Source organism: Scleropages formosus, chromosome 8 (genome assembly GCF_900964775.1).
Source record: "Scleropages formosus chromosome 8, fSclFor1.1, whole genome shotgun sequence".
Lineage (NCBI taxonomy): Eukaryota > Metazoa > Chordata > Actinopteri > Osteoglossiformes > Osteoglossidae > Scleropages > Scleropages formosus.
In genome coordinates, this window is record NC_041813.1 from 28,480,096 (window position 1) to 28,497,218 (window position 17,123).

A 17,123-nucleotide genomic window follows, 5' to 3' on the forward strand; every position below is an offset into this window, starting at 1 on the left:
CACTCATACGTCTTTCTTATAAAAAATAAACGCACCAGAACGTCGGCTTACAAGCTCGATTGGGTCGGAAAGCCTGTTCGTAACTCGGATCTGTTTGTAAGTCCAAACCACTAAGTCACGATCAAAAAAAAAGTTGCAATAGAGTTTAATCTGTTGATTTACTCACGGGTTAATTTTCGTGAAGAACATCATATAAAGCTATAATTAAGGATTTGGTGCTAAACTTTTTCTGTTTTCATCAACTAGTCATAAAACGTAGGGTCTCGGTATTCCACCATTCGAGAAACAGGGTGTGACGCAGAGTGTAATGTGGATGCCAGGGTCTCTAGAAGATTTTAAAGTTGTCTACACGAAGTTATGTTCACCATCTCCCATTCAGTGTGTTGTGCTTTAGATGTGCGAGGCAATGCTGCGTTTCTCCTGCGATTCAGGCGCCCCAGCAGAATGAAACAGTGGAGTAGGGAAAGGAGAGAAAGTATTAAAAAGTATTTCACCTTTCCCTTCTGCTCACCTAACCATCGAAAAGCATAACGGCAGACGTGGACCTCTCTCCATTCGCTGGGTGGTTTTCCGTAAAAGTCTCACGTATATGTTTTATGATAAATAAAAAATACCATGTGTGAAATTGCTCCTGCGCAGCTTTACGAACCTGCGCCTCCCCTTCTCTCCAAGTCTGTTTTGCCGTTGAAACACGGGCTATTTTCACCGTGAAAGAGAAATGGGGAAAAAAAACTGAATGGCGAAGACAATTCTATTAAATCATCTCGACAAATGTTTCTAAAAAAAAAAAACCGCAAGTCAGGTGTTTGTAACATGAGGTACATGCATAACAAGAAGAGCGGTCACAGCTAATCTTCAGGCTCGTCCGTGAAATTCTGTTACGAGCTAATGGTATTTTCAGAGAGTCACGTATTTCGGGACTGGAACAACAATTGGTCTTTCTGTTTTTCTCTAATTATGCAAAAACAAGCATTTTTCCATTGCTGCACAAAAACAGACCATCTTGCTGACTATCATTTCCAGTACACTCCATACTGGGCTCTTACATAAATATCAATATTTACAGCCAGATGTTTCTCGTTATCAACCCCGCTGGTTTCTCTTTCGATGGCCTGCTGTTCGAAGGAAGCGGCCGACTCTTTTCCTGCACTTTAACCGAAAGAAAATGCAAAAAAAAAACACGATGCTGGCGGAAGCCGCGTTGCAACAGCAGCTTGGAGAAACTACGTTTTCTGAAAATGTTTTCATGGATGTTTCTGAAGGGAAAACGCTTGCAGCGATTTCAAGCTTTTGAATGAAACGGGCACTGCTTTGCTTGTGGAAACCGCGTGCCTTAAAGTGCTGCTGCTTTCCTGTAAAAGTGTAGAAGCTGCTTTTTTGTGATTGTGGATTTTAAAAGACAAGTTCAAGGGCTTTGGGTCTTTCACCCGAGCTCCACGTGGTCTTGGGCCCAACGGCCTCGACACTGTGGCCTCCTTGAGGCTCGGCCTTATCTACGGCCAAGGCAACGTCTTGGTTTCAACGGTCCAGCTGTACCATTATTAGATCTACTTATCTCCTAAAGCATTTTTTCCATTGGCCATCCTGTAATGCCGTTTGGGTCCTCCGATGCTCCTGCGTTTTTTTTTTTTTTTTTTTCCCCCTTTTTGCTATTTTTCTCACCCTCACAAAGCAAGACTGTGTATGAGGTTTAGGTATATAAATACTATAATCAAATAAAAGCCGCACTTATTTGATCTTTGGACTTGATTAAAAAAAAGGTGCTTTTCATTGTAAGAGACAGTCAAGCTCAGTTTCACGGTTAGGAGCCTTTGTGTAAGGCTGAAGGGACCGAACCTCTTTTAAAAAAAAAAATAAAAAAAAATAAAATAAATAAATTACTTTACTTTATTCACAGTCATTTCACAGAACCAACAGCAAACGTGATGGGAAAAACACCCCCTGCCTCGGTTCTGCTCTGCAAGCAATTCTGTTTTGCTCCATGTCCGTCACCGTAAAACAAGTCAAATACAAATAACTGATGACACGTCGAGCAGGAATTCCTCGGAGATGTTTTCGGTAAAAATAGACCGTTCTCCTCCCTCTTTTGCCCAGTCACCACAACTAATATCCGTAAAATTAGTAAGCGCTTCCTCAGCATAACGCCGAAGGTCTTGCATGCTTGGCTGATGCTGCTTATGAATGAACGGTTCATTTCATTCACAACATAATGTGTTGATTTATCTGATGTAATATAACTGCAAAGAAGTCCCTTGATCAAATTTATGGAAGTATCAGGGCCCCGATTCATATTTTATTTGCACTTTGGAAAAACTACCGAAAACTTTGTGCACGTGAAAGGAAATGGAGAAAATTAAAATTCTGGGCTGTTTTTTTTTTTTTTTTTTTTTTCCCCCCCATAGGGGTAGTGGGTTGAATAGGCAGTGACCTCTTGACCGTTTCCTCATAAATATCGTAACGGTCGGCTGCGGTGTCCGATCCCAGATCCCCGTCCGAAGAGAAAGTGCTTCTCACAGCTGTTTTTCAGAGGCTGCACTTTCTCAGAATCGAACACTGAAAATAGATTGCTGGTAGCTTCGCCTGATCACTTGCACAGCCTCCCTGCCCCTCCAGCTACCCCCACCTCCGACCCCCCCCACCGCCAGCCAGTTCCGGCCGACTCCGGCGCCTCCTCCATCCTCTATCCGTTTACCATGAGCCCCACCCGCATGGCTCCTCCAGAAACAAAGTGTAAAATATCCTAAAAATATATAACATATCAGTGTGAGTGTTTTGGAAAGACTGTCGGTATTTCGAATTTTTTAATTATAAACCTTGTGTCGGAAACTGAGTAACCCCTTTTTCACTAGGACTCGGTTGAACTCCGATTTCCAGGTATTTTAAATCCATTTTGTACTGTCCAAGTCCAGTCATTATCCCGTTAGTTTTTTTGTTGTTGTTGTTGTTGTTTAATCATTAAAAGAAAGCGAGAACCTGAAACCAGTGGAGAAGAAGGTGCAGTAGGTCCATGCAGTGGAAGATCTGTAAGCAGAACATGTAGAACGTTTATTATTTTTCAGTACGTAACACCTGATCTTTTTAAAAACCCTTTCTTGCCGAACATGAGGTACCGTAAACAGCGCTCGGCCCTTTTGCACGCATTCTCCGCTCTAAGGGTGCTTCCGTGCCGCCCCACCGCTGATCCTCCACGGATGTAACCTGTCCCGTCTTCTCTCTTCAACCCCCCCCCAGACCCGGAGGCTGACAAAGATGGAGCGGCAGCGTTTCAGCGAGGAGGTGGAGATGCTCAAGGGCCTGCAGCACCCCAACATCGTGCGCTTCTACGACTCCTGGAAGTCCACCATCAAAGGCCACAAGTGCATCATCTTGGTCACTGAGCTCATGACCTCAGGAACCCTGAAAACGTTAGTCCCCCTGGCCCATACGGCACGGTTACGCAACAGCAGTCATGCTGCATTTAACTCATTTTTGGTGCACTCAACATGTCACAACTGACCACAACTGTTGGAGCAACCATGTGATGCACATAACAAATGAACCCACCAGTTAAGTGGTTTGACCGAAAGAAAGTGCCGCGATTGTTTAATACCCGTGGAAACTGTTCAGCGCCACTTGGATGTAACGTTTCTCTCCCCCCCCCCCCCGTAAACACGTGGATTTTCTCAGCAGTGTTTGTCACTGTGTTCCTACATTTTTTCAGAAGTAGGGAGAAAATGGGGCTCACAGCTCCATAAATCATTTGCATTTGTTTATCCAGCAGACACTTTTGTCCAAAGCAACTTCCAACAAACTCCATGTAGTGTTATGAGCCCACACACCTTATTCACCGCGGTGACTTACACTGCTAGATACACTACTTACACTGGGTTACTCATCCACACCTCAGTGGAACACACACACTACGGGGGAACCTGAACAGCATGTCTTTGGAGTGTGGGAGGAAACCAGAGCACCTGGAAGGAAACCCACGCAGACACGGGAAGAACATGCAAACTCCACACAGACCGAGCAGGGATCGAACCCATGTCCTCTCGCACCACCCAGGTGCTGAGAGAGAGCAGCGCTACTCGCTGTGCCACCGTACCCCCGATGCTGACACGTAACGCTGCGATACGGTAACTGGCGCACAGTGACCGTGCTCCTCCCTGCACCTCCGCAGGTACCTGAAGCGATTCAAGGAGATGAAGCTGAAACTCCTACAGCGCTGGAGCCATCAGATATTGAAGGGGCTGCACTTCCTGCACACCCGCACCCCTCCCATCATCCACCGCGACCTCAAATGCGACAACATCTTCATCACCGGCCCCACGGGCTCCGTCAAGATCGGGGACCTAGGGCTGGCCACGCTCAAGAGCGCCTCCTTCGCCAAGAGCGTCATCGGTGAGTGCGGCTCCACCCCTTGGGCTTCGGGCTGGCCCACGCAGCACCAGGAAAGCAGCACATTCCTAACCATTTCCCAGTTAACGAAAACATGATTCGATGAAAAAGGTTCCGTGCTGCTGGACCTTCGCAACTTTCTCTGCTCCGTAGCGACGCATCGTTGAACGCAGGGAGCCACCGATTTATCACATACTGTATGTGACTTCTGATGACCTGGGCTACCGACCGTTGTCCCGTCATGTACTCTCTCACGTTGGCTAAGCGAGTTTGTCCGTTCGAGGTCGCGATTTACTTCCTGCAGTTGTTTTACTCACAGAAAACTCTGTGATTCCATTCAAGTTGCGTTTTATGTAAAATGGCTACGAAGTGAAAACATGAGTGTTTTGGTGGCACAAAAAAGAAGAACCGATTTGGAAGTCAAACTAAAAAATAATAATTGTGAAGCACACATCATAATGTATTTGAATAATACTGTACTGTAGTTATGTTTTTATTATTATTGTATATTAGCATTTTAACATGAATAACATGTGAAATTGGTGGGAAAAAAAACCATAAGGGTATGTTAGTAAAATGCATAAATACTACATTGTATAATAAGCCTTTATTGCATTTTTTCCACTAATGTCACATATTATTCAGGTTAAAATAATATGTAGTAGTAATAATATAAACAGAGTACAAGGGGGTTTATGAATGAGGACAAGGTCATCAGAACAGAACTCTGTCCCAAGTCGAGGACCACACGTACAGTACTTTACTCCGATTTGTGACGGCAGGAGTGACCTTCATTGTTGTCACTGGGAACGCGGCTGTCGCTTGTTCCGCAAATTCAGAATGACCCACTTCATCCGTATGCGTTCGAACACCTGAAAGTAGCGGCCGAGCCCCGGGAGGCGGCGGCGGCGCACGGTTTCATCTCCGCTGCCGAGGTGCCCCGCGCTGAACTGCCCTCTGCCCCCGCGTTGCAGGCACTCCCGAGTTCATGGCCCCGGAGATGTACGAGGAGAAGTACGACGAGGCCGTGGACGTCTACGCCTTCGGCATGTGCATCCTGGAGATGGCCACGTCCGAGTACCCGTACTCCGAGTGTCAGAACGCCGCCCAGATCTACCGCAAAGTCACGAGCGTGAGCGGCGGCATCGCGTTCGAACGCACCCCTCACACACGGGGTCGGGGAAAGGTTCACATTGGGCGGGGGGCGCACGATCATCTGGAACAAGTCCCAGATCTGAGATGCGGAAACGTTTCCCTTGTTCGCGTTACCGGTACGAACGCGAAAAAGCAGAGCGCCGCGGCCGAACTCGGCCGGGCGCCCGACGCCGTACCGTCTCCCCGCAGAACTGCGCCGTTTCTGGGGTGTTACCGAGTCGGCCTTCAGCTGCGGAACCGCTCCACGTGCAGCACGTTGACGTACGTCCGGGGTACTGACGCGACCCGCCGGGAACGTAACCTTCCCGAATGTGCCCATGTAAGAGCTGTACTTTCCAGCGTCGCAAATTCCGCGTTCCGGCAGGTTTCTGCGGGCGCGTTTTAAAACGAAAGAACGGATTTTTTTTGCGTCGATATATCATTCGCAGGTAGCCCCGCCCACTGCAGAAAGGACAGCCTCCGAATAGCGATTCGTGGCATTGTGCTACCGAAGGCTTCCGGCTCGATTTGGTGTGGAGAACAGAACATATCGCACGTTATTAAGTTCCGCTACAAGGATCGCATTGTGGAAACGTATTAATCCGTGCAACACCAGCGTCCAAAGTGCAAAGCGAAGGCCGTTTCCCCTCTGCCAAGGTTTCTTTAGGCTGACGGGGTCTTCGAGTTCCCCGTTTTCTCCGACGCGATGGAAACCGCGCTCCTATCGCCGAACATAAGAAACGGTGCGGCCCATTTGCTGCGACCCACCTTACTTCACACGGTGCGATAAGAGCGCTCCGTGTCGCGTCTCAAAGAATGAACTTTGTGACGTGCGGTAATATGAAAACGTGGGAGTCCGGTTTTAATTTGGAGAATATAATAAACAGCTTAGCGCTTAATTCCCAAGTGCAAATTCCTTGGCCGAGGACTTTCTCGCTGCAAACGCGCTCTCTTACCGCTTGCTTTTCAGTTCAAGGCCAGTTTGACCCGTAAATACAGATTCGACCCCGGGAGCGGAACGTTACGGCCGCGTACGGCTCCCCGCGCTGCCGAGTAGGCGTTCGGTCTCGTGGTCTCAACTGTTGAATGCAAGTCCGGCGTCCCGCGGGTAAACGATGAAGAGGCGGACGAGTTCGGCAGAGCTACGGAGCCTTCGAGCTCCGATGACAGCTGGTGTTTAGAGCTGAAGTTAAACCTATAAAACATGCATGCGTTTTGAAAGACGTTTCTATAGAGTAATGACTAGTTTCAAAAGGTCTACTCCCTTCAAATGGCGGATGTAGGTGCGGGACCCCCCACCGGGTTACTGCCGTCATCTTGAGCGACACCTCCGACGTTCACGCCGCCCTTTGTGATTCTGTGATGCTCTGCGCAGGGTATGAAGCCAGACAGCTTTTTCAAAGTGAAAGTCCCCGAGCTAAAAGAGATCATCGAGGGATGCATACGCATGAATAAAGACGAAAGGTAATCGGAGCAACGCGACGCGAACCCGCCGACGTTCAATCTGCTGGACATCAGTCCATTTCCATAGCACTGCACTTGGTACTGTTTGTTATTACGTGTGTTTTCCGCTACGGTTATTGGTGTACTCGCACGAGGTCTTTGCATCGTAAGCATGGACGCTCTGGGTGTAAAGGCGCGAAATGTGGGAGGATTAAGAAGCAACTGCAAGAACAACCTTCTGTTGACAACTGGTGTTTTTGAGAGCATGTACAATGTCTGAATGCGAACGTGTGAAAGAGGTCCAAATGTAGGAAAACGCAGATGAGATGCAGTTGGATCTCGAGCGCTTGCGTAACTCCAGAGCCAACCAAGTAGTGCTGCTCCCACCTATAGCCGCTGCATAAATCTTCGTGTGTCAGCGAGGCGGTAGGGGCCCGATACCCTGTGCACCCATACCCCTCATTAATGAGGCATTTGCTCTTCGCTCTTGTGCCGCACTCATCCCCCTGAGCCAGGTACACAATCCAGGACCTGCTGGAACACACCTTCTTTCACGAGAACAACGGCGTGCGAGTGGAGCTGGCCGAGGAGGACGACGGGGTCAAGTCGGAACTCAAGCTGTGGTTGCGCATGGACGACACCAAGAAGCTGCACGGGAAGTACAAGGACAACAACGCCATCGAGTTCCTGTTCGAGCTCTACAAGGACGTGCCCGAGGAGGTGGCGCAAGAGATGGTGGGGCTCACTCGCCAACCACTAGAACGTAGCAGTAGGAACATGTTCCATTTATCCCACGTGTGCCCTCACCGTCCACTATCTTGCAGGTGGTCTTGGGCTTCATGTGCGAAGCTGATTACAAGTTAGTTGCCAAAGCCATCCGGGACCGAGTCACGACCATCAGGAGGCAGCGGGAGAAGCTGCGGAAGCAGGCGGAGGAGCAGCGGAAGAAGAAGCAGGAGGAGGTCGCTGAGGAGGAGCCAGAGTCTGAACTGCAGGCCACGAAGGCCAACGGTCCAACCTCAGAGGCCTCCCCACCAGCCCAGGCCCCGCCTGCACTGACCATCTCTGGCCCTACCCCTCCTTTGGCCAACGGCTCTGCGGACTCCGGACTCTGCACCAGCCTCCCGTGGGAGTCGGAGGATCTCAAGCCCTACCAGCACTACCAGATCCGACAGGCCAGCTGCTCCCCGGCCACTTGTGAGTGTCCCGTCAGGAGAACCAGCCGTGCGGCGTTGTAGCGCAGAACGAACCGGTTGTGCTAGAGCTAATGCCAACGTCCGGGCCGCGTAAGGGCAGAGGACAGCATAGTGACCAAGAACGTGAAAGATCAAGGCTCAGGTGGGGCTCCAGCTATTTACCTTGACATGGGCCGGTCAAAACCGCAGCTATAGAAACGAGCCAAGGTGTCAAACTGTTTTGGACGAAAACCCCACCTAGGCGACATCAAGCGGTAATTATTTACTCAACGCGGCAAGAAGCTATCCTTGCACGGTTTACATTTCAGAAGGTGTTTTTACAGCCTTCGCCTGGTATAACTGCAAGAAAGCCACGTTTTACCAGTCATAAACCAATGTTTTACCTGTTAGATACAACATTGAGTTTGACTCTTAAAAACAACCTCATTTTCATTCAAGAGATTCCACCCCTTAGTGATATGTAGTGGTTTGAAGGGTTTCGTGAACCACGTTTCAGGGAGATTAAACTTGTATAGTTTATCAGCGGGTCTAACGTGCACAGCAAAGGGCTGTTCTGTTTCAGTACCTCCACACGTGGCCAATTTAGAGAGCAGGGCTGCTTTAGCGTGTGCCTCGCATGTCGGGCCAGGCCCCCTCGCTCACGGCAACCTCTCTGTGTGTGACGTTGACAGCCGACTGCGAGACGGACGGCTATCTGAGCCCCTCCGGATTCGTGGACCCCCTCGACGCGGTCCCCCAGGCGGCGGCGGCGGCGAACGCCGGCCGGTCCGCTCCGGCTCCTCCCGCAGTACCGACAGAGGCTCCACCCACGCAAGCCCTGCAGATCCCGGCCCTGCGATTCCCATCGGTCTGCAGCTCGCCAGTGCGGTCTTTCGGTGTGGGAGGGTGGCTCGCGTCAAAGAAAGCAGCAGACATGATGTTGTTGCTCTGAATTCCACGGTTCTCCCGCTCTGCCTTAGAGTTCATTTCATCGAAAAGTGTTGCGAATGTCTTTAAATGTTCTGGTGATGCTGGGAGGGTCTTTAAAGTGACGTTAACCGTTTGTCCTCTGTGTCTGAATCCCCAGAGTTTCGCGGTGTCCCACACCGTCGAACACGCTCACTCCGGCACGGCCAGCGGCTTTTCCTCCCCTGTTGACAGGTAACGCCAGTTCACTCGATTCCTGTCCCGCTGCAATTACACATACAGCTGACTGAGGCTCTCCGAAAGGCAGATTCGATGTCATGTGTGGGAGGTGCGCTCTGGGACGTGACTCAATGATCCGTCATTCAAAAAAAAAAAAAAAATAAATAAATTACATTTCAAAATTAAATGCCACTCGAGCAATTTCGCTACATGGAGGGAAACATTCAGCACAGCCCGACATCTAACCGAAAGCCGACTTGATCCGAAGGCTTCCCTTACAGGGCGCGGTGGCGCAGTGGGTTGGACCGGGTCCTGCTCCCCAGTGGGTCTGGGGTTCGAGTCCCGCTTGGGGTGCCCTCCGATGGACTGGCATCCCGTCCTGGGTGCGTCCCCTCCCCCTCCAGCCTCACGCCCTGTGTTGCCGCGTTAGGCTTCCGCGACCCCGTATGGGACGAGCGGTTCAGACAATGTGTATGTGTGTGGGCTTCCCTTCCACCTTTTCCTGCTCACTGATTCCCACGTTTACCAGAAAAAGCACTGCAATGAAGCGGAAATATACACAGCTTTCAAAAACAGGACGAATGCCATTCAGAGTTGCGCTCCAGCTAACGGGCGACTCGAGAGTTACCGCGAATTCACCTCAATTGAGCTGTCATGGGAACGCGTGGAACGGTGCGTTTGTTGCTTCCTGGAGAAGCAGAGGCGATGTCAGAAACGGTGACCTGAACAATGCGGTGAAGCGGCGGCGCTGACCTGCCCGACCCGACAGCGAGCGCTCAGTACGTCCCGTGACTCCCGTGACCCCGGCTGCTCTCTGTCTCAACCTGGAGCCTCCGTCTGTCTGCTGTTCCGATGTTCTGCAAGCCTCAGTTACTCATCACGTTAAACGTATCTGACGAAAAACTTTGAAGGTTGAATGGCTGCTCGGTCACTAAACTGATGCACTGTAGCATGATACCGACCGCTCACGTCCCTCGAGTTTCTGTCCGGTCCAACGTCTTCACGTATCGCCCTTTCCGCCCGCCGATTCTCCTCCCTGTACGAGCACACTGGAATCCGAAGACGTCGCCGGTCCCCTGTATTTCTATCCTATCCCAGCGCGCAATCAGAACGCAGCTTTAGGACGAAGCCCACCTGCGTCACACACACCTGTAAATGTCCTGCATTTACATTCCTTCTTAGCGCTTCATGGGATAACAGAAAAAATAGTTCTCCAATGCATCCCAAACGTGGAAATTTAAAGTAAAATCAACACACGTTGGCGTTTGGTGGATGAGAACACTGGCGGCTAGCTTGTCGAGAGGCTAACGCCACGATGGACGATGACAGAATGTAATAATTTAACGAGGTAAACAAAGCTCTCTGTCCATAAAAGCAGTGGGGTTCTCTCCGAGGTCACCTGTTCATTATCGCCACGCTCGGCCTTCCCGCAGCTACACCTCCGATGTGACGTCGGGCTTGAGCGATGGTTACGAGGGCCCGTCGGAGAAGCGCGCCGGCGGCCCCGACCGACGGACCACGAGCAAGCTTTTGAGGAGGAAGGCTCGGCCCCGGCTACGCATAACCGGGGTACGCGACCAAACAATTTGCCTACCGGTGCCTGTGATTTCAAAGCCAGTAAACGGCCCTCTCTGCCCACAGCTGTCAGACAGAGTGGACCGCGTGGTCGAGTGCCAGCTGCAGACGCACAACAACAAGATGGTGACGTTCAAGTTCGACCTGGACGGCGACAGTCCGGAGGACATCGCCACGGTCATGGTGAGCTCCCGCGCGCCGCGCGACTGAACGAGCGGCTCTCGTAACGCGCTTTGCCGCCCGCGTCGCGCCGATTGACGATTGCGCGTGTCGCCCAGGTGCACAACGAGTTCATCCTCCCCGCGGAGCAGGACGGATTCGTTCACCGCCTGCGGGAAATCATCAAGCGGGCCGAGGTCCTCTTGAAGAAGGAACCCCCGGGCCAGGCGGACGCTGCGGGGAGCGCCCTCCTGCCCCACCTGAGCAAAGTGGGAATGCTGTCTGCCTCTCAGGTCAGTCCCTACCCCACAGCGCGTGTTATGGGGGATCCCAGTCACGGACATGGCACCAGGGTGCTGGATACGCACCTCTTCCGGTTCCACATGGGGACGTTGTCCCGTGAGCTCCCTGGAGACGCGCCCTTTGTCATCATCAGACGTGCTACGTACCGGTCATCTGGGCGGTTCTAAGGGTGCACGAGGTGTACGGCTCTACGTTTCGGTCGCATAAATGCGCTCTACATCCTGGCGGAGAAAGACTGAGGGTGGAAGGGCGATTCTACTTTTATAGTTCGCCGAAATAGATCGATCGATTAGTTATCGCTGAGGATTGCTGGAGAGGAAAGGAAAAGGAGTCTGATGAGCGAAAAAAAAAAATTTTTACACCTACACTTTTTTGGAGAAAAGACTGAATGTACCTGAACGTCGTTTGAATAAATCTGTTATAACTGAAAAGGAAACGGCCTGGATTACCAATATAAGTATATTTATATATAAATAAAGATGTGTGTACTGTGTGTTCTGCATCATTAAAAAAAAAAAAAAAAAAAATAAGGTGAGGACGTGAGCGAGTCAGGGAATCCGAAAGGACGGCGTCTCAAGGACGGCGCAGAAAGATGACTGACACTTCATGCCCGACCTCCATTTCAGTTAGGAGACAATCGTATTACATATTAATACTACTTTATATTTTGCCTCTGCTGTGCTCTTTTCCAGCCTGATCTGCATATGCACGGCCTGGCTCGCACCCACTCCTCCTCGTCCCTGCCCGGTAAGACGGACCCCTCACGATAACCGATGTTCAGCTGAACTCTCAGAGCGTCGGCCAGTATCTTCATCGAGTTCAGTGACGTTTGGTAAATCTCTGTGGGCACCTCTCCGTTTTCCCTGTTGACGGGACTAACCGCCCGTCGCCGTCTGCAGATTTTGGCCTCAAGACCCCGGAGCAGGGCACGTGGGAGCGAACGCCCACGGTCGCCGCGGACTTCTTCGTCGACCCCGATGCGGCGCAGCCTGTGCGGCCCCTGCGCTCGCAGTCCTTCCACACGACCTCAGGTAGAACCTCCACGCCACACGAGGGCGCTCGTCATCGCGGCGGTCACCGGTTTCATCCGCTCCGGTCCGGTTCGGGCCGCCGGGCGGGGGAGCCGTCGCCAAGGCAGCGTCCTTCAAAACAATCCTCTCCGTTAGCCTTTCCTGTTCCCGGCCCCCGGTGCGTAATGGAAAGTTACCACCTTCGCGACCCTTCATTATACTGTTTTGTGTCCTGCCGGGCCTCCGCTGCAGCGCCTGCTGGGTAAATGCCTTTGTGAACTCTCGACACCTGCGCGCGGCGCTTTCGCTCCACATTGGTTTACCGCACGACACCAAAGGCCATATTTCACCGTGTGTTTAAGAGAAAGCCGTAATCCAGCTCTTGCACGCGCGCACACGCACGGAGTAATTCCGGAATCTTGTACCAGAAAGTCGCATTTCTGTCGACCGTTGAATGAATGAACAAATAACAGATGGCATGTGCTTTCCCCCAGGGTCTACCCAGCCTCCTCCTGCTCAACCTCCTCCCATTTCCCAGCATCTGCCAGTACCCACCCCTGAACCTGTTCCCATAATGCCAGTTAAGCAGGTTACCAACTTGCCCCAATACCCAGTGACTCATTACATGCCCAACAGCTCTTTACAGTTCCCTTACCCGGTCACCCAGGGTTCCCCCAATCCTCCCCATCAAGCCCTGCCCCGTGTGGCCAGCCACCCCGACTTGTCCTCAGCCTCCTCGCTGGGCTCTCCGAGCCCGACGAACCAGGGCAACGTCGACGGCAGACCTGCACCGCCCCCGACTCAAAAGGCAGCTCAGCTTCAGCCCCAGCAACCCGCCCTGTGGCCCCCCGACACGCAACAGCCCCTCTTTTCCCTGGCCAGCGTGCTCACGCTGGCCATAAGCATGGCACAGTCCTTGATACCCCCCACCACCCAGCCGAGCCCCCTAACCCAAAGCTTGCCCTCGCTCTCGAGCTTCCAGCCTCAGCTGGCTGCCCCCATCGGCCCCCAACAGGCCTACGGTGCAACATTCATACCACAGCCTGCGATGCCTGGAGAACAACCTCACCACCCCGGGGGGCTTCCTGGCCAACACCTAGATGCGCATACCCGCACGCCCGAGGGTGCGCTGAAAACTCAGCAAGTCGGCCAGCCTTGCCCCGCCGGGGCCTCGAATGCGTCCTCTGAGGTACCTGTACCAACGGCTCCTTCGGAAGGCTCCGGGTCTCCTGCCGCACAACCCAGCGTTTCAAACACCAGCCAACCTTCGCTACCTCAACCTAGTCCCAGTGGGGACCCTTTTCCACCCTCGAGAGCTGTGGCAGAGGACCAGGCAGACAAGCCAAGTTCCCCTACCACATCCTCCTCTTCTCCTCCTTCCATCAGCCCACAGGACACGGTCAGTAACCGATGCTGCAGCATCTCTCTCCCTCTAACACTTTGGAAACCTGACGGCGCTCATAGCAGTACTGCAGAACCACCAGGTCATGGTCCACAAGCCATCGACACTGTAGCTGCGTTGGGACCACGAGCACAATGTGCAGGACCAAAAAACTGGCTATAGTACTCCGTGGAGTTATGGACAATTATTGGACCACAAAATAGGCTTCTTGACCACCGAGGAAACACACGTGACACGGCCCTCGGGAAGACTTGTAAAATCATTACTATAACTACCGTAAACAGTATAAATTCCATTGAATCACATAAGCGACACACACCTGAACTCACATCGCACCTAAATTAAATAAGTTATTTGTAAATGTAGACGCTGAGGATTTGGTGTGCCCCATACTGTAGTTCCTAGACTTGTGGCCCTGGACTGAAAAAGGTTGGACGCCCTGCTCTAAATGGCCTAATTTTCCTTGAAGGTGTCTCCAAGGAGACCATCATCCCCACAAGCTGTGCCTGAAGCCACCACAGCAGCCACCAAGTGTGAAGGTGAGCTCCCCCCGATGCTGACCAGGAGGTCAATTTATAAACCGAAGATACAATTTCTTCTAGAAAAAAAAAAAAAAAAAGTGGAATTTCTTTGTTCCAATTTTCTAAAATTGCTCTTTGTCCAGGAGCTGTTGTGACAGGTGTGTGCGTGTCAGTAAATGATACTTAAATGAAACAAGGCTGTGGGACCACCTTCATTCATCTCCCTTCTGCAGTGTTTACATTTTGGAGATCCTGTTACCATGGCGATAAAGCTGAAACTGGCAATAAGACCAGCAATGTTGCCCACTGCACATTTTTTTTTTTTTTTAAGTTCTGGTAAATTTAAACTGACTTTGAGATCCAAGCAGACTTCCAGTCCCAGCTGGGTTTGTAAATTTCGGACCCCGACGTATCATGCAGGTACATCGCGCATGATACATATTTACCAGTCATGTCTGGTTTGTAGCAACTGATGGCTCCTGCACATTAGAGTAAAAAAATATATAAACACCAGGAAAATTTTGTTCAATATTCTGCTTAAATGTTGTGTGCATTCTGACTACAAAAGGAGGAAATTATGTGCCTAATTACTTACCGAACTGAAGGCATGTGCTCAGTCACCAACTAGGGAAGCTCCGCTTTGCTCGTGGAGCGAGTGCTTTTCAAATTTAATGTGGGCTGTTGCATTGTGGGTAAGGAACTAACCCTTCCAGGCAGGTTCCTTCTGAAACGGCACGAAGGTCACCGGCATCTCCGGTTCAAAGGTTTTCTTTCATTCTCCGAGTTCTTCGCAGCCTAACCCTCTCAGCGTTGGGGTTCGATGGCAGCACGAAAGTAAGGACACTTCCGATGTTCAGGAAAGGTCGCAGCGTGCGGGCGTGTGCGCGCACGCCCGGACTCACAACGGGGTGTTTAAACCTCAAGTGCGGAGGCACAGTTCCACACAGACATACTGAGGTGTTTTCGGTACGATGGAAGCTGTTGTAAAGTAAGTAAAACAAAGTAAGAAAAAGTCCTTCGGGAAATAACTCGATTCCACTTGGGCTTCTCTCATCTTGGCACCCGCACTACTTGCGTGTTTCCGTTACACAGAGTGACATATGGAATTGGTCATCACGCACCCATTATGTCACATGCGAAACACTGATTCTCATTAAATGACCATTTCGTGGCAAAACTAAGGGACACGAGGCGTTACCACGCTTTCGGGCAGCACCGTAGCGAAACGCTGCATTATTAGAGCGTAGGTTCAGCTTTTGTCTCGGCTCTCTTCGAGTAGTACTTTGAACGGGGGGTGCTGCCGCCTCGCTTTTCACGTGTCAAACACGGTCACGGATGCTAATTAAAATGTTCTCCCCGACGCCCGCTGGATTTCAGCCCCCCACCACTGGCTTTGATCCCCCCCTTCATTAGGACCCTGTTGAGAAAACCTGATGGCAGTTCTGTCCCTCCCACTGCGTGCAGAACCGAGCCCCTCGGTCAAAGTGGGTCGCTTCCACGTGAGCCCCAGCACGGAGACCGTGGACGTTCCGCCGGCCCCAGCCGCGGACGCGCTCGCCTCCAGCGGCAGCCGCGCCACACGGGACAGCAACGCGGAGAGCAGCACGGAGGAGCAGGAGGAGTCGGAGGAGAGCCTCGGCACGGTGACCTCGTCCCCCTCGCGGCAGGCCCCCGCCGGCCCTCTGCAGGACGTCGACAACGACGTCTCGCACCAGGGCCCGAAGGAGCCGGAGGAAGAGGAGGCACAGAGGAGCCAGCATGTAGACACCACCTGGGAGAACCCCGAGTGGGGGGAGGGCGCAGGGAATCCCCAGCACTCCGTGGCCTTTCACCCGCCCTGGATGAGCTACAGTCGCAACTCGTACCAGAGCAGCGACGACACGGAGAGCGAGGACGAGGACGAGGACATGTGGGAGGAGCTCAAGGAGCTCAGGCTGAGGTGGGTACAGCTCAGGCTCCCCGCCGTTCGAAACCGGGGTATCAACGATGTGGAAGTTACTGTGGTATGGGACCAAAAAGCCAACGATCACCATCTGTCATTTTAAGTTTAGCTCATGTGTTTTTCCAAAGCGACTTACAAAGTTGAGGGACCTGCAGTTATTTAACCATTTACACAGAGGGGTCACTTTACTAGAGCAATTTAGGGTACGTACCTTGCTCCAGGGTACCGCAACTGAAGGGGGGTTCGAACCTGTGACCTCTGGGTCCAATCGCAGCAGCTCTAACCACTATGCTACCAGCTGTTATTTATTAGACGGGGAACCTATAGTCTTTCACCCTGTTCCAAGGTGTGCCATCGTGTGACGTAACGGTAGCGAGACACCATCGGCTGCACCGCAAAGACAGTTCTACCGCTAGGAGACAAGTTTTAGTAAAGAGGCAGCGAGCACAGCTCAGAGGGGGAAAAGGCAGAAAAACACTTGATGCACCGAGTACCACAGTCCCGGGTTCAACTTAGGCCTGAAAAAACAGAGGCGACACTGACCTCGGGTACGCGGTGAGCGGGGGGTCACCATCCTTCTCGTCTGCCTACAGGCACCTGATGGAGGTCGAGGAGCTGCAAACTGCCCAAAAGCAGGAGATCATTGAGCTGTACAAAAGGATGGGCAAGGTGCCCCCGCCGGCCATCGTCGCCTCTGCTGCCATGCTGTCCAGTCGGCAAAGACGCCTGTCCAAAGGGGGGGGTTACTCCACCTCCCGCAAGAACAGCCTGCAAAGACTGGACATGCTGCCACCTGCTGGTAGGGGATCTAATACCATGCTTTTCAGCGTTAACAGGGGTTACAGTGTCATAATATGGTAAAGTTCGTCCGAAGGCAAGGTCATGGCCAGAAGAATGGGACACTGGATCGAGGAGGGTACACCGGTCAATTTTAGA

At 51.8% G+C, this 17,123-nt stretch overlaps 2 protein-coding genes across 2 annotated transcripts in view; one reads left to right on the forward strand and one right to left on the reverse strand.

The window, feature by feature from the left end:
* Positions 1-16,773, reverse strand: part of LOC108941576 (protein TANC2-like) — a 151,684-nt gene extending 134,911 nt beyond the window's left edge. Inside the window, exon 1 of the mRNA XM_029254272.1 lies at positions 16,731-16,773. The gene's annotated coding sequence lies outside the window, so the exon portion shown is untranslated. The remainder of the gene's footprint in view (positions 1-16,730) is intronic.
* The window catches only part of LOC108941577 (serine/threonine-protein kinase WNK4-like), a 33,160-nt gene that overhangs the window by 14,316 nt on the left and 1,721 nt on the right, over positions 1-17,123 (forward strand). The window contains exons 2-18 of the mRNA XM_029254275.1: positions 3,232-3,404; positions 4,160-4,380; positions 5,352-5,509; positions 6,887-6,975; positions 7,470-7,689; positions 7,779-8,151; positions 8,822-8,997; positions 9,217-9,290; positions 10,709-10,844; positions 10,917-11,033; positions 11,129-11,302; positions 12,005-12,059; positions 12,212-12,343; positions 12,817-13,721; positions 14,194-14,263; positions 15,710-16,184; positions 16,781-16,986. Coding sequence (XP_029110108.1) covers positions 3,232-3,404; positions 4,160-4,380; positions 5,352-5,509; positions 6,887-6,975; positions 7,470-7,689; positions 7,779-8,151; positions 8,822-8,997; positions 9,217-9,290; positions 10,709-10,844; positions 10,917-11,033; positions 11,129-11,302; positions 12,005-12,059; positions 12,212-12,343; positions 12,817-13,721; positions 14,194-14,263; positions 15,710-16,184; positions 16,781-16,986 — 3,754 coding nt within the window. The remainder of the gene's footprint in view (positions 1-3,231; positions 3,405-4,159; positions 4,381-5,351; positions 5,510-6,886; positions 6,976-7,469; positions 7,690-7,778; positions 8,152-8,821; positions 8,998-9,216; positions 9,291-10,708; positions 10,845-10,916; positions 11,034-11,128; positions 11,303-12,004; positions 12,060-12,211; positions 12,344-12,816; positions 13,722-14,193; positions 14,264-15,709; positions 16,185-16,780; positions 16,987-17,123) is intronic.